At 42.8% G+C, this 25,451-nt stretch overlaps 7 protein-coding genes across 7 annotated transcripts; 5 read left to right on the plus strand and 2 right to left on the minus strand.

Moving 5' to 3' along the window:
* Positions 1-4,232: 4,232 nt before the first annotated feature.
* EAE97_001929 (uncharacterized protein) lies at positions 4,233-5,535 on the plus strand (the record flags this gene model as incomplete). The annotated part of the gene is made up of 2 exons (XM_038872440.1): positions 4,233-4,555; positions 4,605-5,535. 2 exons carry the CDS (start codon positions 4,233-4,235, stop codon positions 5,533-5,535), a joined length of 1,254 nt encoding a protein of 417 aa, XP_038736998.1.
* A 567-nt stretch (positions 5,536-6,102) lies between these two features.
* On the minus strand, positions 6,103-7,840 carry EAE97_001930 (uncharacterized protein; the record flags this gene model as incomplete). The annotated part of the gene is made up of 5 exons (XM_038872441.1): positions 6,103-6,673; positions 6,730-7,175; positions 7,231-7,437; positions 7,483-7,551; positions 7,607-7,840. 5 exons carry the CDS (start codon positions 7,838-7,840, stop codon positions 6,103-6,105), a joined length of 1,527 nt encoding a protein of 508 aa, XP_038736999.1.
* Positions 7,841-8,960: 1,120 nt separating this feature from the next.
* On the minus strand, positions 8,961-9,538 carry EAE97_001931 (uncharacterized protein; the record flags this gene model as incomplete). The annotated part of the gene is made up of 3 exons (XM_038872442.1): positions 8,961-9,300; positions 9,353-9,403; positions 9,468-9,538. 3 exons carry the CDS (start codon positions 9,536-9,538, stop codon positions 8,961-8,963), a joined length of 462 nt encoding a protein of 153 aa, XP_038737000.1.
* A 275-nt stretch (positions 9,539-9,813) lies between these two features.
* EAE97_001932 (uncharacterized protein) lies at positions 9,814-11,900 on the plus strand. Its single transcript, XM_038872443.1, has 2 exons — positions 9,814-10,375; positions 10,426-11,900. The coding sequence occupies exons 1-2, from the start codon at positions 10,118-10,120 to the stop codon at positions 11,539-11,541; spliced, it is 1,374 nt and encodes a 457-aa protein (XP_038737001.1). The 5' UTR covers positions 9,814-10,117; the 3' UTR covers positions 11,542-11,900.
* A 1,617-nt stretch (positions 11,901-13,517) lies between these two features.
* On the plus strand, positions 13,518-15,669 carry EAE97_001933 (uncharacterized protein; the record flags this gene model as incomplete). The annotated part of the gene is made up of 6 exons (XM_038872444.1): positions 13,518-13,629; positions 13,710-13,755; positions 13,861-13,921; positions 14,025-14,184; positions 14,473-14,766; positions 14,837-15,669. The coding sequence occupies 6 exons, from the start codon at positions 13,518-13,520 to the stop codon at positions 15,667-15,669; spliced, it is 1,506 nt and encodes a 501-aa protein (XP_038737002.1).
* A 1,495-nt stretch (positions 15,670-17,164) lies between these two features.
* EAE97_001934 (uncharacterized protein) lies at positions 17,165-20,388 on the plus strand (the record flags this gene model as incomplete). The annotated part of the gene is made up of 4 exons (XM_038872445.1): positions 17,165-17,258; positions 17,307-19,229; positions 19,337-19,368; positions 19,417-20,388. The coding sequence occupies 4 exons, from the start codon at positions 17,165-17,167 to the stop codon at positions 20,386-20,388; spliced, it is 3,021 nt and encodes a 1,006-aa protein (XP_038737003.1).
* Positions 20,389-22,110: 1,722 nt separating this feature from the next.
* On the plus strand, positions 22,111-23,184 carry EAE97_001935 (uncharacterized protein; the record flags this gene model as incomplete). The annotated part of the gene is made up of 1 exon (XM_038872446.1): positions 22,111-23,184. The coding sequence occupies one exon, from the start codon at positions 22,111-22,113 to the stop codon at positions 23,182-23,184; it is 1,074 nt and encodes a 357-aa protein (XP_038737004.1).
* Positions 23,185-25,451: the final 2,267 nt, after the last annotated feature.

Raw genomic sequence — 25,451 nt, forward strand, 5'->3', positions numbered from 1 at the left:
CGTCGTCCCAGCACGCAATTCTGACCCTGGTAAGATGTCACTGCATTCGGACCCTCGAAATTCCGTGATATACCCAGTCTGAGCCAGTCCTAAGGATTTCTTTGGTCTCTAGTCTCTCGTTTGAAAATTCCTTTGTCCACTATTTCTATTGTGCCGATGCTCAGGATTCTCCAGTAATTTAAACATGACACCGATGTCTGCATTGTGATTTGTTAAAATCGACTCACGTACAGTCACACTATACTCGATGCGATTTCTTATAAAGTCATAGCCTCATAGAGTCCATGATGATTGATTACAAAGGAGAAAAAAGTGGTGATGTTAGCATCCCTAGTAATTCCGATAGTAGGATAAAATGTTGTGCTTTCGTAGTCCGGGGTTTGTAGCATTTCCGAGGTATGATTGTATGATTATGATTATGATTGATCATTGATGATAGAGCGAAAGTCTACATGCAGATGTAGAATGGGGTTACTGTGCTGGTATCAAATCATGTCCAAGTGAGATTGTGATGGAGATTGATGGAGATTAGATCGATCTTTTTACCTACATACCTACCTACTTGGTATCTATCTTGAATCTTGATAGATAACTGTATTCATCCAAATTCCGAATCGCTTTCAAATACAAGGAAAATAGTTCATAAATTTTGTATACGGGCTATTTACCTAGTAATAATTTCTTGGCCATACGATATTTCGGACTCTTGAGTTTGAGATCCATCATCCTTGAGACATACGCGACGTCCCTTTCCCGCCTCTTGGATTTGTTGATGCTTTTTCTTTCCTTCAGACGACAAGAATCTATGTGCTTTGACACGTGCCGATGGTATAAAACCTTCTGGTAATACAATGTGGATAAATGTTTCCGAATTCTGATAACGATGTACACACAGAGTAGAGTCATGGCACTTGTGTGGCAGGTACTAGGACCTCGAGATAGGTATTATCGAGGCACCTTACCGTTTGGGAATCACATATTGCTGTCACTGCCTGTCAGCTCAAGGTTGAGGGAGGTGGATGTCGGTTAACGCGTGAATTTGGACTTTGCCGTTGGCGTGAGACTGGAGTCGATATAAATATAGAAACTTTAACCACGATTATGATTATGAATTTTTGAATCATCGTGAAATTTCATACAGTACAGCATTAGCATTAGCATTAGCATTAGCATGAACATTGGCATTGGCATTGGCATTGGCATTGGCATCAACATCAACATTGTGCTTAAACTTGCCTCGAAAAGATTTCGTGAATCCACTTTTGCATCTTCTTTTCTCTCTTCAAAAAGTCAAAGGTGTCGCAACAAGAAATAAATCCCTTATCTTCTCGTAATCACCAAACCATCATCCCCATAATTCCGAAGCAGAGTTCCTCTCTTCTCTCACAGCTTCACAAGCCAAATGTTTGAGCATCTCGTCGTTCAGACTTCATTCGATATGTTGGAACACGATTTATGGAGTCGAGAAGTTTCGAAATCGCCAAGAGAATAGGTAGTAGGTATGTAGATGAAAATGCATTCATTCATTTCATTCCACCACTCCACCACTCCACCACACCATTGCTACATTTTGATTGAATTTGCAAAGATACTAAAAGAACCAGATCAGGGGAGAATGAAATTCTCCATCGATTGGAAGAAGGGTGGGTTTGATGATAAGATCGAGATTGATGACAAGGCAAGATAACAGATCCAAAAATATCCCGTGTGGTGTGTGATGATCACAAGGAATATGAACCCTAGGGACTCAAGTGCCGAGGGAATGTGATATCACATGATTGTAACATCACATGACTTATATCTCGTGATTTGTATAACGTGATCTTTGGTATCTACCAGATATCTTTTGATGGCGAATCGACATGTTTGAAAGTTCGAGGAGTTGCATAGAAAGTTAGAGCTGGTAGTTCATACAGTAGACGCATGATATGAAGATCTAAGATACCTATACACAAAAAGCGATGCCTACTACTAGGTGGGTATATACAAAGCTTCCTACAGATGATGATGATGGTGTCCATGGTATACATCAAAGTTGAGTATCAGTTGAGTCTTTGGAAGTTACAACGTAACATGTATATCAATTATAATCTATAGTATCATTCAATCTTTGAAATTTTGGTGTTCCTGGTGTTCCTGGTGTTTCTGCGCTGAAAGCAGCGACTTGGGTGACTGCAGAAGGAGAATTGAAGTCGTTTGCAACTTCCTCATCTATCCGGTCCAATTCAATTCATTATTCTTCCGATAATTACACAAACCACGAAAAGTCCTTCCTGATCTCAGTCCTCTCTTGTCTTCAAGAAAAGACATCCCGTCAATCTTCATCGTTCAACAGATTAATATTACGTATACTCCAGGGCTTTCTAATATCTGTCAGGTATGTCTTATATTCTTGTCCAGATACCTCGATTTCCACATTCCTCCCCCCACCTTTTCCCCGTGTGAGAGATAGATCCGTCAACTATGTTTTCGCGAATCATCTAGATATTCAATGTGAAGTTCCACAATGGAGCTGCCATAATCTCTGCATTTTCACCATGCATTTGTCTATCTGCATACACAAAACACTGGTCTCGGGAGAATCTCTCTCTGGGAACTATTTACCTTCACAGATATACCATGAATTGACCACTTAAAACAGATCAATTGACCAAACAACCACTCTTTACTTTCGAAAATTGATCATCATAATATCTACGGGACCATTCTTCAACGTGAGTGAGTGGTACTCTCGCAGGCATCCTTCAAGCTTGAATGACTCTACTGATCCTTATACAGTACTCCGCTCAGTTCAATTCCAAAGCATCGAGCTAGTGAGTAATACCTTTCTCCTTCCATCCCATGGGAGCACTTGCGGCAAGACGTTCACCGCATAAGGTCTACGTCGTTATATTCAATAAACCTGGATATTGAACGTTCATCTGAGTATCAAACTGGCAATGTTGATATCTCACTTGAAACATCTCTTCAAAGTGAGGATTTGAGTGGAACTTTCAATCATTGGATCCTGAGCTCTTGACTGATGTGTTCATTTACAGTAACCAATCAAAATGGCAACTATCCAGACCCGCGAAGCTACACAAAAATTTGTCAAGAGACAGAACTGGGCAGCTCGTGAGCCTGGTGTTATTGTTGTTTTCGCCATTGTCTTCATCGTAGCATCTGGACTTATCGGTCTCCAAATATCTCGATGGATCTCTCGCTATAAAGAAAAGCAAGCAACAAAGCGTTCCACTGTCTGATCAATGCATTCATGTCAATACGAAAGGAATCATAAAGCATGTGGATCTCGTCATCTCAGGGGGTGGGGTGTAGAAGGTTGATCACAAACTTCGTGGTGATGATACGTAGAATCTTGAGGGGACTTGGGGGTCAACGCTTAATTGGCAGGATCCCGTTGTGTTGCTTTGTTGCTACAGGTGCGGAGGATGAGCTCTTGATTTATCGATTCGGTTCGATGATTCCAGATATGAGGTCCAAATACTTGCTCTAATCAACGGACATCATGTAACATCACGTTTTCGCTAACTCTGATACGTTTCGATACGGAACTCGTGAATCTTTAAAGGGGACCTCTGTGTCGATAAAAATAAATTTTGTTTGCTTAGTTTTGAGAACATTCAATCTTACCAAATAGTTTACTTACGGGGAAGTCGAAAAAATCTTGTTTGTCGTTATGATAAAAGCCAAGAAATATGGGGCGAAGGTCCCTGCACAACATTTTATACTCTAATTGTTTTGATGGTGTCAACTACTGAAGATCAACACAAGAATAAGTGAGGAGAGGCATAAATATATCTAAACCCCTTTTTTCAGTGGGAGCAAAGGGAACTCTTTTGTAAAGTTATTGATCTTTTTTCGGAGCTGCAGATTATCATCTCGTGTGACATGCTATCTCAGCTAGGATTATACTATATTCCAAATCATTCATGACGATATTCCAATGATTTCCTAGCATCAAGGACACACCAACGCCCAACGGTCTCTCTAGTGAAGGCAGTTAGCTGTAAAAGTCTGGTGATCATTTGCCTGCAAACTGGTTAGTCGTACCGAGTGGTGAACATCATAGTGGTACTACTTGTATTCAATTTCTCGGCCCGCAGATCGCAATTAGTACAACACATTTGATGTGCGGTGCCTATATTACTACCGACGGCCTCTAACGGTTTTCGACTTCTTCTTCTTTTCCCTTAATCACCATTTATTCACTGTGTTAATTTTTAATTATAATCATGCTTAAAGTCTCTGTTGCTGTCGTCGCAGCCAGCTTGGGCTTCATTGAAGCTAAGTCTTGCACTGATATCTCTATTCCAATTTCTATCAATGCTCGAAATGGCAATTTCAACATTCCACCTCTTTCTGATTCTATTGCCGTAACAAAATTCGCACAAGATTTCCTAAGAGCTGGGCAGAATTACAGTGCATCTACGTTATCAGGATTCACTACTGTAACTGGCCAATACAATATTGCTGCGACTGTTTGTGTACCAAGCGAGTCGAGCAGTAACTCTGATTCGTGGCAATTCCTTACTCATGGAATTGGGTTCGATAGATCGTGAGTACAATGCTACACTTTTAGATATAGCTACTGATCACGGATATAGGTACTGGGATTTGCCATTCAACAACTACAACTACTCATACGTGGATGTTGCTGTTGACCAATATGGCTATAGCACTTTAGCTATCGATCGCCTTGGAATAGGTGAATCCTCAAAAGCTGACCCAACATCAGTCATACAAGCTCCTGCCGAGCTTTCGGCAATTGTAGAAGTGACAAAATTACTACGTGCAGGCAACTTGCCAGACGTCGAGATCTCAGAGCCAAATAAGATCGTCCATGTCGGTCATTCTTTTGGTTCCATCTTATCTTATGAACTCGTTTCAGCATACCCAAATATCACAGATGGACTCATTCTTCAAGGATTCTCCTTTGACGGTTCTGCCCTACCCCAGACAGTTGCAGGATTCAATATCCAATCCGCATCCGTGAACCAACCTTATAAATTTGGCGCTCCTTCCATCGTCTCTCTCTTCGGCTCCGCAATCTCTCAACTGGGAAGCACGTTTAGCAAAATAGGATGTTTCTACATCGCCGGCTCAAACAAAGATACAGGAAACATCTACGCCCAGAATCTCGCCGACGGCTACCTCACCTGGGCCAATCTCGGCGCGAACCAATTCAATTTCCTCACCCCTCCCTTCTACGATCCGGAAATCGCAGAATACACCGAAAAACACAAGGAGCCCTTTACGACGGGAGAACTCCTCACGTTGGCGGCGCAACCGGCTTCCGCGCCGGAGTTTGAGGGCCCGGTGCTGGTGCTGACGGGAAATGAAGATGCGATTTTCTGTGGCGGGGATTGTATGGCGGGGGGTGGAAATAAGCTGGAGATGGTGGGAGGAGCGTTTCCCAGGAGTAGCAAGTTTAGGGCTCGTGTGTTGAGCGGCTGTGGACATGCGGTTAATGTGCATTTTGTGGCCGGGGAGGCGTATAGGGTTATGAATGAGTTTTTGGGGGAGGAGGGGTTTTAGGATGGGGTGAGGACTATTTATTTGTTTATTTAGTTATTTATTGTCTTGAAGTGAGAGAATTTGTAATTTGTAATGAATTGTGAGATGGGTTGGATAGATGATAGATGATAGATGGTAAATAGATAGATTGGTGATGAGGATGCGAAAGAAGATGAAGATGAGAACAAGAATGAATATTATTTGATACTTGAAGAGAAAGAGAAAGAGAAGACGAGATGAGGTGAGATGAGGTGAGGTGAGGTGAGGTGAAGTAAGGTGAATCAAGCAAGAGAGAGTTTTAATTTTGATTATAGTAGGTAGTTGAGGATTAGCACCGAGATGAGAGATATACTTGTTTCTAAGAGAAGGAAGGAAAGAAGGAAGGGAAGAGAACGAGTTTTGGTTGGAGAATTGATGTCTATTTGTCTATCCCATCTATTTGAATGCATTAAGATATATCTATCTGTCTAGATACGTGATCGCAGTCTCTAATTCCTTCCTCGGTGTTCGAGTTTGAAGGTTGATGTTGAGGTTGCCTTTCGCCGGATCCTATTCTATAAATTCATTTCTATCCTGGAATCTCATTCCTCATACCTTATATCTGAAGCCCCTCTGGCCCGCCTCCACGGTACCCTCATTCACGGCTCCATCGACCACCTCTCCCCTATCCAGTTTCTTATTCAAGCGGACCAGCATCGTGCGTAACACCAACGCGGCACACATGGCCATGAAAATCATTCCGCAATTCACACTCATCGCGACGACGTAGCGGGGGCCCGCACTACTGGGATACATGTAGCTTGAATAGATACTACTCGCATTACTCACCGCATTGATGAAGGCTAAGGCCACTGCTCTCTTAGCCGGGGGACGCGGTAGCGTGTTGGAGATCCACGCGAGGGCGACGACGAAACCGGTGTAGCAGCCGGGAACCATCATCATCATGGCGAGGTAGCGAGACGCGATACTGGTGGTTGCGGCGGCGAGGATGAAGGCGATGAATGCGAAACAGAGCGGGATGACCACGTGGAGGAAGCGCTCGCCGGTTTTATCGGCGTGCCACGCGTTGAACATGGAGGTGAAGAGGGCGAGAACGTAAGGGGGAGCGGTGAGGAGGAGAGATTGAATGCGGCCATATTTTAAGGTTGCGACAACGGTTCTGTGGTGTGTTAGACTCTTATTTTCTCGGTTGATGTTGGACGGGGGAAATCTTACGGGAAGAAATTGGTAACGGATGCAGCGGAAACAATACCAAACAAGATGATCACCAGAATATAAGTTTTGATATCTGTAAATGCGAGTTTCAAGCCGTGCCTGAAAGTTTGCTGATGGCTGTCCACCCAATCGTCCATGCCGACATCCTCTTCCAAACGCCAAGCAGCCAACTCTCGTTCCCGGTCTGTCAACCAAGCTGTGGTGCGAGGAAAATTGGGTAGGATGAAATAGGCCGTAGCGGCAATGACAACAGTGATTGCACCTTCGATAATGAAAAGCCATCTCCAGGCTAGGAGACCATGGACTCCATCCATCCCACCCGTGATACCTGCAGCGATGAGACCCGAGAAGGCGCCGCTAATAAGTGATCCGGAATAGAGGAGTGCAGTGCGCAAACCTAATTCCTTGCGGGTATACCAACATGAGAGGTAGTAGAGACAGCCGGGCTATGTAGTGTTAGGACTTGTAATATATCGAATCGCCACACGCGGTAGGACTTACAAAATAAGCAGCCTCTATGAAACCGAGGAAGAATCTACACACAAGAAGACCCGCGAAATTTTGGGTACCAGCGGTTGCACCTGATATCACACCCCAGATCATCATTGCTCCGGGAAGATATAATGCTGGTTTACCTATCTTGTTCAAGAATAGATTGGAGGGAATTTGCATGAGGAGGTATCCTACGAATAGGATACTGACACAAGTCTATGGATATTAGCTTTTAGCACCCATGAATACATTACTGCATACCTGATATTGATCTCCCACTAAATTCAAATCTTCCTCCATTCCTGCTAATCGTGCTGCTGCAATATTGTTCTACCATGATTTAGTAAGCATCTAACATATGTGATTATTAGAGTAGTTAACGCACCCTATCCAGATAATTCATGATATACATCAGAATGACCATAGGTAACAATCTCAGATCGATTTTCCTTTTGAGTTTGGCTTCAATACTGAGGCGTTCTTCAGGAGACAAGGCTGCGATCCATTCTGGCGGTTCGAGAACTCGAAGACCGGGATCGATTACCGCAGCTGATGTTGTCGAATCATCCTTATCGACATCTTCTACATAATCCGACTGTGCCTTGACAGTTGGCGCCATACTCTCGTTACTTAAGTCGCTTTATTGCTGTATTTCTGATGTAGCTAGCTCGAAAACTTTTTCAGATATCCGGTCTGTGGTTATGTTACTTACACTAATGCTGGTGTGAGGTATTAATTGTACCACAGAGTCGATATCTCGTGGTGAACGTCCAAAAGAAGGGAAGCCAAGTTAAAGTTTGATATCACAGACAAAAACATCCAGAATTGAGAAAAGCTTGATGAAATGCCATCTAGATAGAGAGAACGCCTTTTAATCATTAGCATATTTTCATTGGGCAAAGAAGTGAATTATGCATGACAGGTCAGAAGGTATCATGATCATCAACATCTAAAATCTGCAACTCCAGTCATTATGCCTGCTTTGGTAGTATCGCTTGCTTATCAGTGCCTGTCATATTAGGTACCTCACATGCTATTTGACGGGCGAACTCTGCGGGAGAGGAAGGGCAAAGGAGCGATCAGTAACAGGGGATAGCAGTGCCGACGAGAATGCGGGGGTTGTTGATCTTACTGGGGAAGTTAGCCGAGAACTCCGCAATTTAACCGGATTCTCTATGACCGACTTGAACTCTCTTTTCCATGATTCTTGATCTTTGATCTTCTCTTGAATAACTCCCCCTCATTGCCAAGAGTGGAAAAGTGGGAAGTGCGGTGAGTGAGTCCACCGTTATGTCCCGCTCCAAGAAACTCTCAATAATTTTGATAAATTGAGATATGTCAGCCTCTCGGCCAACATATCATGATGATAAATTGAACTAGTAACGCGTGTATCTATCCCGAGACAATACGGACTAGTATATGCATATGTATATTATAATACATGCGAGGTTTCCCCGAACTGATGATGCTAACCTTGGAACCGAAAACTTCTACATTCATTGGTTCGGAGTTTATGCAAATAGCGAAATTTCCGTCTTAGTATTCCCAATACATCGGGACACTTAGCATTGGCGACGGGAGTGTAGTGAATAGCTAGTAGTGAAATGCTTCTTTTCTTGTATCGAGAATTCTGCGTTGTGATCTGTAGAACGGTTTATCTTGGCACATCTTGGTAGCCTGGCCTACGAGGTTGATTGGATGCGTGGGTTGACGTAAGATCAGAGCATTTGTTGGGATTATTAAAGTTTTGCTTGTGGTTGGAGGATCTTCCTGAGTCCTTGTTTGATTGTGTCGTTCATACCTCGCGTTGCTGGTCGGCCAGTCTCTCTATCAACAAACACGTGAATAATTTCTCCCACTGACTTGACTTCTTCAACTCCCCTCTCGAATAACCCAATTTCGTAGGTAACACTGCTATTCCCAAGCTTGTTGACACGTAAAGCTAGATCAGCGACAGCTGGAAATGCGATTGAGCCAAAGAAATCACCATGGGAGTGCACAACCAGGCCGTACTGAGATGAGGTGGGTGGATGCAGACCACAATGTTCGATAAGATATGAGTTTACGATTGAATCGTACCTTTCTCTAGTCTTAGCCATAGAGTCTACCCAATGTTCTCGATGGGACTTACAGAAAGTTATAAATGCTATTATTCATATGGTCATACATATCATTATCAGACCTCCAGCTATTGTGTTAGCTCATTGCGATCTGTGTTGAGACGCGAAGACGTGAAGAAACTATACCAGCGTGTTCTATATTCCAGAGCGTAGCCATAATCCTCTCGCCTTCTCCTCTTAAGCTCTCTGTGTGACATATTTAATAGTACTTAGTTCTTATTTTCTCAAGATACAAGATATTAAAGAGAACATATAAAAGGTGAGAGATTTGGAATGGACGACGTTTGAAAAGGAGAACGCGTTTAAGAGGGTTGTTTTCAGCCGAGGTATGTCTGAATGCTCCAGTCCACGGGTAACCTAGACGACTCCAAGACAAACAAAACTATGATGTTATTGGGAATAATGGGCATTAAATAGCAAAGGATTTCTCAATGAAAGTTCATATCATGCGCCGGAATGGATGTTCTCAACTTTGATTTGAAAGTTTCAAGTCCCGGGGCACTATGTATGTCAACAGGAACAGGAGGTCTTGAGGAAGTACTAGGTACGTATACCTACCTACCCAGGCGAGCCAGGTACCGCAATCATTAGATTGATGATCAACGCTACACACCGCCTTGGGCAGAACATAATTTTCTAAATTGATCTGGACTTGCACATCATAATTTCGACAAATCGTTACCAGTTATTTGCATTATCTCTCACATTAATTTGAATCCGATCAAGTGGCTCCTTCACCTCGAATCATTGCGCTTTTGGCCCGTAGGGCTGGAAGAATGAATCCTACCCTGGCACTCGTCGAAACCTCAGTTGGATATCCTCCTGTGGAAGAGAAGAAACCATTTGTAGAACCCCCCGCAGTTGTGATTACACCTTCCGATCCATGGCCGCGACCATATTATTTAGATAATGGGTTACGCAGAGTCGCGCCGTACCATTTCACCTACAATACATACTGCAAACAAAGATGGAGAGGAAGAGAAATATTGGATATATTTTCAAGTGAATTTCGAGACAGGCCATTAGAATACTACGTACGTTAGGCATGATTCAGAATAATAAGAAGTCTTACTGACAGGCGTAGAAAGATGCTATGGAGCGCGGAGCCATCGCTGTGAATGGAAAACCCGTCGAGTCAACTTCACAAATCATCAAGAATGGAGACGTTATATCACATACCTTACATCGACATGAACCTCCTGTTACTGCTCTGCCAATATCGGTCGTACATGAAGATGAAGATATCATTGTTATCAACAAACCTTCCGGCGTCCCCGTTCACCCAGCTGGTCGATATAATTACAATTCCGTAGTTGAGATTATGAGGGCTGAGCGTGGCCATGGCTGGAACCCACTACCGTGTAACAGATTGGATAGGCTAACCAGTGGTATCATGTTCATTGGAAAACATGCCAAGGCCGCAGAAGCATTAAGTTTACAAATATCAGGACGCACTGTCAGGAAAGAATATATAGCACGAGTGAAAGGAAAGTTTCCAGACGGAGAGGTAGTGTGTGATATGCCAATTCTGCAGATATCACCAAAACTGGGGTTGAATCGTGTGAGGGCAAATGGTAAAGCTGCCCGCACGGTTTTCAAGCGCCTGGCATATTATCCTCCAGAACAAACTGAAGACAACTCCGAACAGACAGAACTAAATCAGTCGAGACCATCAATAACAAAGGAAGGCTACTCGATCGTTAGATGCCTTCCAGTCACTGGTCGTACGCATCAGCTTAGGGTTCATCTACAGTTTCTAGGTCATCCTATTGGCAACGATCCTATATATTGCAATCAACGTGTATGGGGAACAAGGCTTGGAGCAAATGACTCGGACGCAACTCAGGATACAGATGAAGACATTATTACTCGTCTTTCGAGGATGGGCAAGTCAGAAGTTGCTGATGCTGTAGCCTACCATGATGAAATGGTAGACGAATACAATAAGAAGAAAGCCGAGAAGATGTCCGGAGAGCTATGTGAGGTATGCCAGACTCCATTATATACCGACCCTGGTGAACAGGAGTTATCTCTATGGCTTCACAGTCTTCGTTATGAAGATGCTGGAGGCTCTTGGAGTTACGTGAGTCCTCTCCCAGCCTGGGCTTTACCTCCTGATGGTATGGATGGTCCAACCGAAGTTGGAGGTATGGAAGAATTAGTCGAGGCAGTGAAGGAAGAGAATCCTGAAATTGCATGAGCCACCACACCTTGAATGTCATGCCTATTATTGACCTTATTTCGATGTGTCCTTTTGGATTTACTTAGCTAGGTACCAAGAGAATCTATTCAGATCCATGTCACAAACACCATAGGGACTAACGATATCCATGATCTAACTCTTTTTGACTCTTTACACTGCATATCACGGAAGACGGGTTGTTTTTATGTGGGTATAGGAATTATATTTATCTAGAAGAGGTAGTACGAGGGAAGATCTCATGCTCCACTTAAGTAGCTAATCTCACGCAAAGACTTCCTCCTCAATTCACGTCTTCCTTCTATCACTTTGATTGTAGGTTTTAGTGAGGGCGATAAGATGTTGCTATCAATTTTCCGGGAGTATCCCAGTAACGCCGCGGAAGATCGAATTGGCCCCAACGCCCACGTGTGATAATGCACGGATTCGGGAATGCCGATCTTTGATTTCAGTTAATAAATTTTGATCCATTTGTGAAATTCGTTGAATTTGAAGGACTTTTGAAATCTGGATCCTCAGAGAGTGCTCAGAAAGCCTCAAGAGTTGGCTGTTGTAGTTGCCATGACTGCGGCTCATCAGCACTTGGATATTAGCATCGTTACCATCTATCTGCTGACTACAGGAACGGATACTCGAGTACAGCTTATAATACATGTGAGCGGAGATACTGAATACTACCTAGGTATAAGATCGATATCTAGTTCACGAGACTACTAGGTATTGAAATCTATGTATTTGTAAATTCTTCAACAATTTGATTTAACTACACTGTCATAGTCACCGCTAGAAAATTTACTGGTTTATTCCAACACACTAGGGGACCTCGGGACTACTGCATTATTAGCATTGGAATATCTAATCCAATTTGAGGGCTTGAGTCCCGTTAAAGTTATAAGCCGATGTGATTTATGTATGGAATGTCGAGCTAATCAATTAAGGAGAATATATACGGATGAAGTACATAGTGCGTGTGTACATACAATGCACAGAAGGAACGGCATGAACCCTCTAAACTACGAATTATTAGTTCTAAAAATCTATAATCGAACCTTTTTTTCCCATACATCCAAGTCAAGTTCGATTGAGTTCATTAACCTCGCTCATACGAGATGTTATTCTCGGAGTTTCATTGGTAAAACTCTACCACCGTACATACCACCTTCCACCCACCATTCAAACCTACCTTCGTCGTCCAGCTAGATTCCGAGGAGGAATCTACAAATGGAAATACTCTAATGCAGATAGCCTCGCTTTCGGGCTCTGAATGATATGCTAGGTATCTAGTACCTTCTTCCAAGGCTGAGTTAATTATACTTTAATTTTCGAATTCGATCTCGTTCGAATTTCTTCAAAACCCCTCAAGCTTCCTCACAAGCTCACAATCCGTCTGCGCCACGCCATAAGTACTTGCACTACTGGTCAAAGTAGTTTGGAGCCAAAATTCGTGCGTCTTGGCACTAGCTCACTACTTGGGTACTTACAGTAGAGCAACGACGGACCGCCCCAACTTTCTTTAATCTTCTATCTCGCAATTCATCCTTATATGCATCATTTCATATACTGATTCATCTTGTTTGGAATCGATGCAACTTCCGTATCTCGCAGCCTGCCCCCTCAAGTCTTATTATCTTCTGCTGTGCCGAAAAGTTTAAAGTAACTTCACAAGCAAGCTCGAACGACGTTTCCAAGTAGGTGATTTTCAGATCTCCAAACTACTGCAAGCCAAATATACAACCATCTATATTCCGCGAAAGTTGAGCTTCTTGGGAATTTTTTCTATCTCGTTTTTTACCATTCCAATCGAAATCTCACACGTGGAAAAATACATCTGCAGCCAGCTTTCACGTTGCCAGAATTTGATTCTAAAGCAACGCACGTACCCCAAACGATACGATCCATGGGTCACGAGAAAATCCAGGGGAACATCTGATTTGTGTTATAATACACTCTTGCAACCATTTACAAAGTCTCCAATCATGTCCCAACCAATCCATGGCTCCAACGAACCATTAGGGTCCGATGTAGATGGAATGAACCATTCAGATTCGATGAATGCAACCGGCAAGAAAGCCGGTGAAAAGAAACGAGGTACGAACGAGTCAGGCAGATTTATAAGAACCGATGTCTTAGCCATCCGTTCAATTCAAGATTCCATCTAACTTTCATAGTATCCCGTGCTGGAACTCGCAGTGTATCGACTTTAAGCCCTGCCCAGTACGTACAGAATTTCATGATACTTTCTTGATGTGATGCTTCCGAGCAGGATCCAGCATACTATCTTTATTCTTTCATTGAATTTTGTTAATTAATTTGTATCAGGCTAGCAAGGAAGAGGGCCAATGATCGTGAAGCGCAGCGGAACATTAGATTGAGAACCAAGGTGCGGCAAACTACTTCATGGTCCATTTCAACCTCAGGTCGAGATACTTGACCAAGTCTCACATCCAAAATTCATTGAATTGGTTTGTTGACAAGAAATGTAGGAGCATATTGAGAGATTGGAGGCCCGTATTGAAGAGCTTACCTGCGGTCGTGAATCTGGTGGAGAGCTCGAAGAGGTGCGGAAGCGCAATGAGGAATTAGAGCGAGAAGTAAGACAATTGACTGAAAGTCTGGCACAGTTGAGGGACGATGATAGTTCGAGTACGTATGCACATGATATTTTCTCAGATTTGCAGTCGAATTTTGAAATTGAGCGTCTACGCGTATTCATGAAATTCTGGGAGGGAAGGGCCAAGGTGTCTGTAAATTCCTCGGATGTCAAAGTTGGCGCCATCAAGCAATTCCAGACACTGAAGCATATGTCAAGGACATTGAGAGATAGTTGTTTGTTCAAATATCGCCTGAATGTATGTGATTTTGACATGCTTTAAACTTCTCAACTTCTTCAATGAGCCATTATTTCCTAAGGCTAACCAAAAGCCAAATAAGGTCCGGATCGATCTTCTATGTTGAATCTTGGACAAACTGCAATTATGCCTGGCTCGTCAGCACGAGATGTCCGTCCAGCAATGGCCTCAACTAGGTCTATTAGCTCCGGAGCAGGGTGGTACCAACCACTACCTCTGAGAAACCCATCTGGTACTAACAGGCACTCATTCAGCATGTCATTCGGGCCTATGGATATGGCAGCACCAATATCCGGGCCAGCTTCCACCAGTGCTTTGGATGAGACTAATCGATTTTCATATTTTGATCCAATTTCTGCTGTAAATTTCAATGATGGTACCGCAGTCCAGTTTCTTTGATAAAAGCTCAGTCTCTTTTGAATGTTTAAAATAATGACAGTTTATAGTAGGCAACTGGGCTCCGAGATCTATTCCATCAGATATCATTCAAGATTCTCGCCTAGCTACCCCGCAGCCGCGGTCTCTGGTACCACAAAGTCTTACATCTCCAGTCAGACAAACAATACCGCCCTCCTTGCCGCCATTTCAGTCACTTCAGCCTTGGGCTCTACCCATACTCAACACATCGACCCCGACGTGTGGAGTTGACACATATTTAATGAATATCATAAATGGACAAAAAGAACTCGCGAGACAGGGAGCACCCGAAGCTCAAATTATTGGACCTTCTCAACCTAGTATGAAGGCGCTTATCTACCCTGATGACCCAAATCAGACCCACGTGGTCTCTACAGTCATTTCGAATCTTCTTACAAACCTTGCCGTCAAAGGTCTCGCCGAACGTGCAGGCTGCCTCTATCTAATGTATCACATTTGCCAATGGCAAATCTATCCCTCATCGTCGACGTATGGAAATTTGACCGATTGGACTTCACCTCGAACATCCCAGCTCATCACAGCTCATCCTTTGTGGGCAGATTCCATATTCTGGGGCAAACTGAAAGATAGGGTAATTGAAAAGCAAGATATTTATGCCAACGAAGATTTTCAGAATGCATATATACTTTGCATCAATGCGAATTGGCCACGTCCGGATCTGGAAGCATTTAGGTTCGAAGGTGACGATATATTTATTACAGAAGAGTTTGAGAATCACATCAAAACTCTGTCAAACTGGAGCTTGGACGAAAGATTTGCTGCTAGATATCCCGAACTAGCACCTTTGGTGAAAATATCTGGACTGGGGGAAATAGGATTGCAAGGACCCTACGTATTTTAATGAGAATAGTTTACGGCGCATCGGCGTTATTAGACCACAAACGGGTCCATGAAGGCATGAAAATACTAAGGAAATTTGTGGTGGGAAATATGGACATAGTGGAGATTGAAACTGGTTCCGATACAAATGAAGAAACGAAATCATGACTTGAAACGTTCTTCATTCGACTGTAACTAAGAGCCTGTGGATCAAAGTGGCCAAATGAAACGTCAGCCACGACTTCGAGTATAATAAACTTTATCATATGAATTGGATCGAGATTGTGGTGAACTCTAAAACCACCATGTAGTGATTTCAAAGAAAGCATACAGGAAGAGGTACATATAAAGACGGAGATATAATGATGAGTACCTATATTTACGAGACCACTAATCTTCGTAATTGGCCGGCCATACAGATCTTATTCCGGCTCACCCTAACAAACTCTATTGTGCTGCCCGTTATGCTATTTGAGTTGGCAAAAACAGTCGGAGATCTATACAACGAGCTAAGTTGATGCAATATGCAGAAACGTTTGTGAGTTGTATTTACGTGTGTGTGGTTGATAAGCTTCGGTTGAAAGGAAGAATTGAGACATCAAATTACTTGAGATAAATTATACATTAAAAATGCCTAGGCATGTACCGATATTTCAATACTTGATTTGATGATAAATCGTGTTCTATCCAATTGGAGATAATATATGAAATGTAACAAATTATATACTTTTTTTATCGATATATATATCCATCATTCAATCGATAGTAATGATTATCTGATTTGAAATTGCAAATTGAGAAGAAGTTTGTCTCCGGTGGAGATAACTTCGGGTATTGGATGTGGTAGATCTTGTATGAGGGGTCATACGAGAAAAATCTTGTTTTGATGGCAAAGCTATATGTGAGGATCATATACCGAGGCACTTAGTAGATCTGAAGACTTACGCTTGTCACTTGGATTAAAGTTTGAGACTGTTTGGAGGGGATACCGATGCAGCGTTGTAGGGCTGGGGCGATACAAGACCATGAACGAAAGCAAGATATCAGATGCTCTGATCACGTGCTGACGCGACAGGAAACCCCCACAGTTTGGTAGATCGAGGATGGTACGCTTTCTTATCTTGTTGTTTGATAGGAACTGATCAGAGCAGACAACGACATCATAAATTTAAGAGAACGAGAGTGAAAGACGAGCAATGGGGAGAGGGATAATGGTAACCGGTTCGATTTAGAAATGAAAGTTTCAATTGGATTGCAGTACCTATTCAACGATGCCTTAACTGCGACGAGAAACCGTATCGAAACTCGAAACACGTCAATATTTTTCTAATTCTCTTTCATGAGTGAATTGTTGATGGATTGACTTTCTTTCTTTGCATGCTCATTAGCAGCAATACTTACCTAATTATTTTCCCTGATTTCAACTCGAGATTCTCTTCCATAAACGATACATTTGTACCATTTTGGTACTGATAGCACCAACGAGATCCTAGATTGCATTTCAACAGAATCCCATCATGGCTCGCACTTCGCATAATGAGGGTGGAGTGAGCACAGAAGGTGAGGGCTTTGAGCGGAGACCCGATAAGATAAATGCACTACTTGCAGATGGTGGGTTGATCAGATGTGTTTCCAATACATGCACTAATTATTCTTCAGAGGTTCTTTCAATCTCCGACGACGAGGATGATAACGAATCCGAATCGGAACTCTCCAATGCTGACAAGAAAGGCAAACGTAAAGCTCTTGAGCAAGTGGAATGGTCAGACGATGATGAAGAGGAAAACCCTTACGAGAAATTCAAGAAGAGGAAGTCTGAAAAACGCAAGAAGCTGAATGCACAAAAGAAACGTATAAAGGAGCGAGCAAAAGATGCGAAGCAGGCGAAGGAGAAAGGAGGCTCGTCCAAAACAAACGAAAGAGTATGGGGCGACGATTCGGATTACGAAATGGACGATGAAATCCCCGAATATTTACAACTTAGACGGAAGGAATTCGATACGAATCTAGAAAAAATGAAGAGCGCCGGCCTTCAGCTCCCCCCTGACTATTCCGATATCTATTTCTCGGATGATGAGAGATTAGCAGAGCTTGAAGAACGACCAGACTTTCCTAGTACTGTGGAGCCATCAAGACCCTATGCAGATATTAACATGGAGTTATCCAACGGTGTCATACCAGCATCCATTGCACAATATCTTCGAGATTATCAGGTGGATGGAGTCAAATTTCTCCATGAAAAATTTGTCTACCAGAAAGGTGGTATCTTAGGGGACGACATGGGATTGGGAAAAACTGTACAAGTGGCTGCTTTTCTAACTGCTGCCTTTGGCAAGACAGGAGATGAGCGAGATGGAAATCGTATGCGAAAAGTGAAGAACGTCGACGAAAAACGATGGTATCCTCGAGTCCTTATTGTTTGCCCTGGCTCTTTGATTCAGAACTGGAAGAATGAGTTGATGAGATGGGGATGGTGGAATGTTGAAAAGTTTCATGGAGGTGTGAAGGAGAAAGAATTCGTACTTCGGAGTGCGCAATCTGGCCGGGTTGAAATTGTCATTACTACATATGCAACATACAAGAATCATAAGGATGCCCTGAACACCATTTCTTGGGATTGTGTTGTGGCTGATGAATGTCATCAACTCAAGGAACGGACATCCCTTACGACTCAGGCAATGAATGAAATTAATGCCCTGTGTCGCATTGGACTAACAGGAACGGCGATACAAAATAAGTACGAAGAACTTTGGACGCTGCTCAACTGGTGCTCGCCTGGCAAGGTTGGTCCGTTGGCTACTTGGGTTTCCACCATCTCAGAACCTCTACGAATCGGACAAAGTCATGATTCCACTAATCAACAGGTGAAACGGGCCAGAGAGACTGCAAAGAGGTTGGTTAATAACCTTATGCCTCATTTCTTTCTACGGAGGATGAAGACATTGATCGCCCATCAACTCCCGCGAAAGACGGATCGATTGTTACCATGTCCGCTTACTGATCTTCAACGAGAAGCGTATGAGAGGTTTCTTGAGAGTGATGTCGTACAATTCGTCAGAAACCACGGCGAGCCATGCGATTGTGGCAAAAAGTTAACGCGTGGCGGCTGTTGTCATTCTAAGATACCTGGTACCAACACGAAATGGCAGGCTATGGTATTTCCTATCATGGCAACACTTCAGAAGTTATCGAACCACTTGGCTCTTCTCCTGCCTAATGACGGGGATCCTAGGGAAAAGCAAGAACGAGATCTGGAATTCCTCCAATTGATGCTACCAGATAGATGGGAGGAACTATACAAAGCTCGAGATTCAATTGCGAATCTGTCAAACCCCGAGTTTTGTGGGAAGTGGAAAGTGTTGAGGAAGTTATTGAAACATTGGCACGAGGAAGGGGACAAGGTTTTGATCTTTTCTCATAGTGTCAAGCTATTGAGGATGCTTCAACATTTGTTCCAGAGTACTAGCTACAATGTTAGCTTCCTCAGCGGCGAAATGAAGTATGAGGATCGTCAGGATACGGTAGATGATTTCAATTCTGATCCCAATCAATTTATCTTTTTGATATCAACTAAGGCCGGAGGTACGTTTACTTTTTTTTAACTTCATGATATTCTACGTTGCATATCTTTTTAGACTTTTGATTCCCAAATTTGGTCCTTCGTAGTACTGACTATGTCTATCTAATAGGCGTTGGCTTGAATATCACCAGTGCTAATAAAGTAAGTCTCATCTATTAACACACATCCCAGCAATGACTAATCTTACAGGTTGTTATCTTTGATCCCAATTGGAACCCCAGTTATGATCTACAAGCCCAAGATCGAGCATACAGAATAGGTCAGCTCCGAGATGTTGATTCATTTCGACTTGTTTCCGCTGGAACTATTGAAGAAGTTGTTTATGCTCGTCAAATATACAAGCAACAGCAAGCTAACATCGGATACAATGCTTCAATGGAGCGTCGATATTTTAAGGGTGTACAAAATGCTGCTGGCCAAAAAGGAGAGATCTTCGGATTAGATAATTTATTATCTTTTCACGCGGATGAAATTCTACTTCGAGATATCGTCAATAAAACTAACGTCGCAGAGACGAGAGCAGGAGTCGCCATGGCTAGTTTTGATGTGCAAGCAGCACTTGACGATGACGACAACCCTCTTCGCGTAGACGATGATGATCCTAATGGTGCTATGAGTCAACTTGCCGCTCTGATAACTGAAAATGAAGAAGATATCAAACGCATGAAGAGACTCACTCCAAAATCTGATCCCATAGCCGCAATCCTAGCATCAGCTGGCGTGGAATACACGCACGAAAACTCGGAAGTAGTCGGCTCGTCAAAAGTAGAAGAAAGACTAAGTCGTCGTGCAGAAGAAACAGGTGGTGAAATTGGATATGGTGGAGAATTACTCTTTGGACCCATGTCGCGACAAGCGGAAAATGGAAATATACGTTATGAGTTCCACCCCCCAGAGGAGGTTATCAAGAGACAGTTCTGTACGATGGCAAAAATGTTTGGGTTTTCTAGCGCGACGGAATTTGCTTTTGTGGTGGAGGGATGGACGCAGAAACAGAGGACGGATTGTTTGGAGAGGTTCTATTTGAAGAGGAGAGAGAGGCTGGAGGAGTTGGATAGGGAGAAAGCGGAGAAGGAAAATGCTGAGAGAATGGAGAGGGAGAGAGAGCAGGCAGAGGCTAATCTGGAGGGAGAGACGGAAAGTGATAATGATGAATTGTGATGATACCCCTGTTTTTGGAGTTTGGTGTCAGGGAGAATGGGTGTTGAGTTTTCTAAGGTCTAAGTCTTGAGATTATGTACTTCTATTAATTAAAAGCGTGGGCTTTTAATCTTGAGTTTAGATTTGCATGTCCAATATGGTCTTATAGCAAGAATAATACACACTGCATATAACTTGCATTTGAATTTTGAAAGAAGAAAAAAAGCCGCTTGAATAATGAACAATCAATTTTAGCTAGTCACCTAGTAGTAGTCCACTTTACAAACCAGCGAGATAAGCGCCAAGTGCTTTTTTCGATCCAACAGTCTCTGCAACGTCCCGTGATAAGAGTCATTGTTCCACAAGGCGTTTCACAAGCGGAGAATATGAGTGAGAGACGGGTACACGCATATGTGTGGCGGGGTGTCAATTTTCGAGGAAATGGGATTGGTGAGATTGGTTGGGATATTTGGGGATAGATTTCGGTGATGACTGTAATTATCTAGAGGTCTTTCCCTGAGGTTTTTAAAGAGTTAGGGAGGTGGAAAGAAGGAAGGAGGGAAGGAGGGAAGGGGAGAAGTAGATTGGAATTTGTTCCAGGAAATGAGTGCTCGGATTAGGAATTCAGACTCAGTAGATGGAGACTTGAGGAATCGGATTGGAAAAAGAAAGGTAGAAAGGAGTAAAGAAAGAAGGACTTCGGGTAGCTGCAGGGACCAGCGGTAGGTATCGAAAGTAGGAGATTAGATTGAGCAATCAAGAAGAAACTTGGAAAGAAAGGATCCGCAGGGTGGTATTGAAGATGAAAAATCAGGCTGCAGCGGCTGGTTGGAATCTCCAATGAATTAGGGTAGGGGTCTTGGGATATTATTATTATTGTTAGATGAGAGTGGGGAATTATGATGCAGCGGATATGCGCAGGTACGAGGAATGATGGGATTCGAAGATTTGGTGGAGGATGCATGCTTCGATCATGACTCAAGAGAAATGCTTTTGTGGTTGGTGTGTTGTCAACATAGTTGCATTTTGGTTGAGTCATATGTGTGGATGGATGAGTACATGTCATGGATTTGGTGGTAGGTATTTCTGGGAATTGGGGGGGTTAAGGGAGGATGATATGTATAATGTATCGCACCTCTGAAGGGAAAGAAAAAGAAACTTGAGTGGAGTGGATTTGGTTCATGGTTGGACTATTGTTCGTGATTGGTTTGGTTGATAGGTAAGAGGGCAGTTTATCTTCAACGGAATATGGAGTTGAAGTATGGGTTATGGACAGATGCACTTTCTCTGGTTGTTGATTTGTAATGTATAGAATGAGATGTGTTATATCTTGTTCTTTTCTTTTTCTTCAACTGAAGGGAGATCTTTGGATTCTTTACTGACTCTCCATATGATGCGCATAGACGAGGCGAATGCGCTCGATGAATTGCGATCTGTTCACCAACGCGACGACTTAGATTTCCAATGAAAGTAGGATTCCGATTTCCAATAACCTGAACTGCAATCCGAAAATTAGAGGTTTTTAGATCCTGAATTCTTAGATGGTTCAAACAACATGAAATTCTGAATTTGTTTTAACTATTGTGCTGCTTTAGCCATTGAGAATTTGCGTTCAGTCTGCTCGTCGGGACGGACGCCGTAATACTACACGTTACGAGCTACACATAGCGTACACGGAAGACTTCTACCAGTTGCCATATTTCATATGCCGATTCATCACTTGATCTCTGGCCAGTTCAAGCCATGGCAGATGTACACTTTCGCTTCCATGATTTTGACAGGAGACATGAGCTCGAGGTTCGAGTTCAAGGGAATATAAATGCTGGGGCAACAAGAGCAGAGATTGCAGAATTGAGGGCGGAAGGTAGGAGGGTACAGGCTGAATTGCGACATCAAGAGGAGAGAAGTATAGGAATAGGGAATGAGATTGGAGGGATGAGAGGGGAAATTAGGGACGCGAGGGAAGAGCTGAGGATGACGGGGAGAGAGCTCTGGGGGACTAGGGTAGAATTATCGAGGTTAAGAAATGAAGGCACGCAAAATAGGGGAGACTTAAGAGGCTTAAGACAGGAGATTCTGGATTTGGAAGGAGAGATTGTGGGGTTTAGGGGTGAAATGAGGAATGAGATCAGAGTTATAAGGGAGATGAGGGAAGAGGTTTTAAATTTTATGGATGAAGTTGAGAGGGGACAAAGGGAAAGGTTGAGAGATGCTACCATGACTATTGAAAGATTGAGAAGAGAGGTTATGGAAGAACTGATTAGGAGGGATGCGAACAACGTTCAAATGGAGCTACGATTAATGGAGGGATTAGCGAGGCGGGATACCGAAAGCATTCAAATGGAAGTACGAATAATGGAAGGATTGGAGAGGAGAGATGAGTACAATATTAGGATGGAGCGGCGGCTGATGGGAGAAGTTCAAGATCTCAAAACTAGAAACGCAGAAAGATCAGAGAGGGAAGATGAGTTGATAAATGATGTGGATAATCTAAGGAGTAGGAATTTGGAGAATGAACGGGCGATGAGAGGCGAAGTTGAAAGTCTGGGCAATAGGATAGACGCTTTGGCGCTGGACAATGGGGGGTTAATGGAGAGAGTAACGTGGTTGGAGACCCCAGGACCTGAAATTGAGGAAGACATCGAGCCGCTAGATGATCAAGTAGTCAATGATATGGCCGCAGAACGGTACGATAAAGGAAGCCGAAAGAAACATGATCGGGCAAGATGTAAGTGGCCGAGATTCTGTACCGGAAGTAAGAAACATAGTATTGGGAAGGACCTAGCTTTAAGGATTTTGAAGTATACAGTTACATGAGCATGGATTTGAGCATGATATGTGTCCGAGTGAAATAGAAAAAATTTCACAAGAACCCCTTGGTGCTATCCAAGGGAAACACTCTTGCAGAATAATCGGCATTGAAGCCCGCTCTATGTCGTAGAGCTGACCATGAAAACATAGAAACTTTCAGTATTGCCACTGGATTGTCGAATGATCGGAATCACATTTCAGTAATGAGATAAATCTTGATCCTTACTTCTTTTTTTTTTTCTTTCCAGATATGCAAGGCCTTTCGAAATTTTCAGAGCTCTCGATTGATTAAAAGTCCTTGACTGTTCAAGAGTCTTCAGCCATTCCAAAATGTTCAGTTTCAATCACGTCAAACACGCTTACAAGACCATCTTTAAAAAAACAATCCCCAAAATTAAGTAGGAAGATAGTCAAACTAATTCACCAATATCTTCAGGTACACTCTCAGTAATCCCCTGGTGACTCTCCGCCGCTACCAGCCATCGCGGCGATGAAAACAAATTCTCATCATATCACTTCTTAGTATCTATATCCACTCGGATCTTTCATATTCAAGATTCTTTGCACTTTCCAGACCATTTCATACTCGGTCAAATATTCAAACAATGCTACCATGACAAAAACCTAATTTTACGAAAAATTATGGAGATGTCGATGTCCGAGTTTGGATTTTTCGCGAGACGACATGCATTTGTCTTTGAGGTACTGGTAGCAAGTTTCATTGGCTATAAATACGAAGGTTCGAAGCAACTCCTACTATGTAGCAATAAGAGAAGATATCTGGTCGGACCGACTATAATGCCGCAGTTTGGAGAGCGTGATATAGCAATTGCTTGCATCGCGGCTTTCCAACGAGCAGAAGAGGAAAAGGGGGACAGAATCAAAGCGAATCTGAATCTGAAGAGATGTCTATGAACCCAGAAATCGTCGAGTACAACAGCATGCTGTGGAAATATCATAAATGACCATTGCCATGCAATCGTTGGGTTCGCGCCACTGGAACAAAGCCAAGACAGACCAATTCAGGGTATCTTCTTGTATAGACTCCAAAAAACTTTACCTATGAGAATTGGCAGGACAGGAATGAGAAAAGGTCTTGCAGAGATCGTATTATCAATACGAAACGATTTTGTGTACCAGTATCGACGAAGACAATATCCTTGTGTGACCACAACACAACCTCCAAGTTAATGAAGTGAAGCAAGGAGACGAATAGCTATAACAATTTCGGACCGATGATATATGCGCCAAGTATGTCGAGTTTTGAAATGCATGAAAAATGCCCTTCTCGGCGTCAGCCATGTGCGGCGGGGGTATTCACACTCAGTACATAATCGTTGTGTGTATTGGATAGGTTTTGGCTAGGATTCCAAGGAAAAACTTGCCACCCGTTCTGAACACAGCATGCATGTGATATACGGAATGAAAGTACGACTGAAAGTTGATGTACCTTTTTCATTATTTCTGCACCATTTTCCAATTGAAGCATGTAAGTTATATCGTTGTCGCCTTCACAAATGAACATTGGCTACACGTGGTTGAATTTAGGTTATCTTAGCGCCGTTTGTGCCGAGGACAAGCTCTCCTCTTCTTAGAAAATCCTCCACATTCCTATAAAATTGGCCACGACACCTCGATTCACTTGAAATTCTTACAGCATCTCATACAATCATGTTCACCTGACGGACCGAATACTGACAGCTAAGAATGTCAATTACACTGTTCAATATGGCCCAGCAATTGTGATGAAGATGATCCAAGTTGTTGGGATGAGATCCATTCATCCCATTTGATATCCATTTGAAATATCATGAATTCCAAGAAACTATTCACCTAACGAAGTCACACGACAGAAAAAGCTCAACCGAAAAAGGTTTCTCGAGACTCGAGCTGCATGGGAAGGTTGGTACGATTCACTGTGATTGGACATTACATATTACCCCAGAAAGTAGTTGGATACTTTCCGATGAACAGCCTCCCTTCCCCGCAATTGGTTGTGAAGGGTGTCGATGCTTCCAAGGGCTTCAACTTTTATTTTATGGCTTCTCAATGGCCAAAGATTCCATTAGAGTTTGAGAGTCCTTGTAAGAAGTCTTCAATATGATAATCAAGACACTACACATACTGTCCTTTTTTGTCATATGTAACATTGCTATTCCGCACGTAATTTGGCCAAGACTCCAAATCACCCCAGATTTAATATCGAAGTTCGTTTATGGCCTCATTAGTTTTGGGATTCATTTTGTTCTGCTATTACTTACTCATTGTGTATT

This window comes from Botrytis byssoidea (assembly GCF_014898295.1).
Source record: "Botrytis byssoidea strain MUCL 94 chromosome Unknown BBYS_003, whole genome shotgun sequence".
Lineage (NCBI taxonomy): Eukaryota > Fungi > Ascomycota > Leotiomycetes > Helotiales > Sclerotiniaceae > Botrytis > Botrytis byssoidea.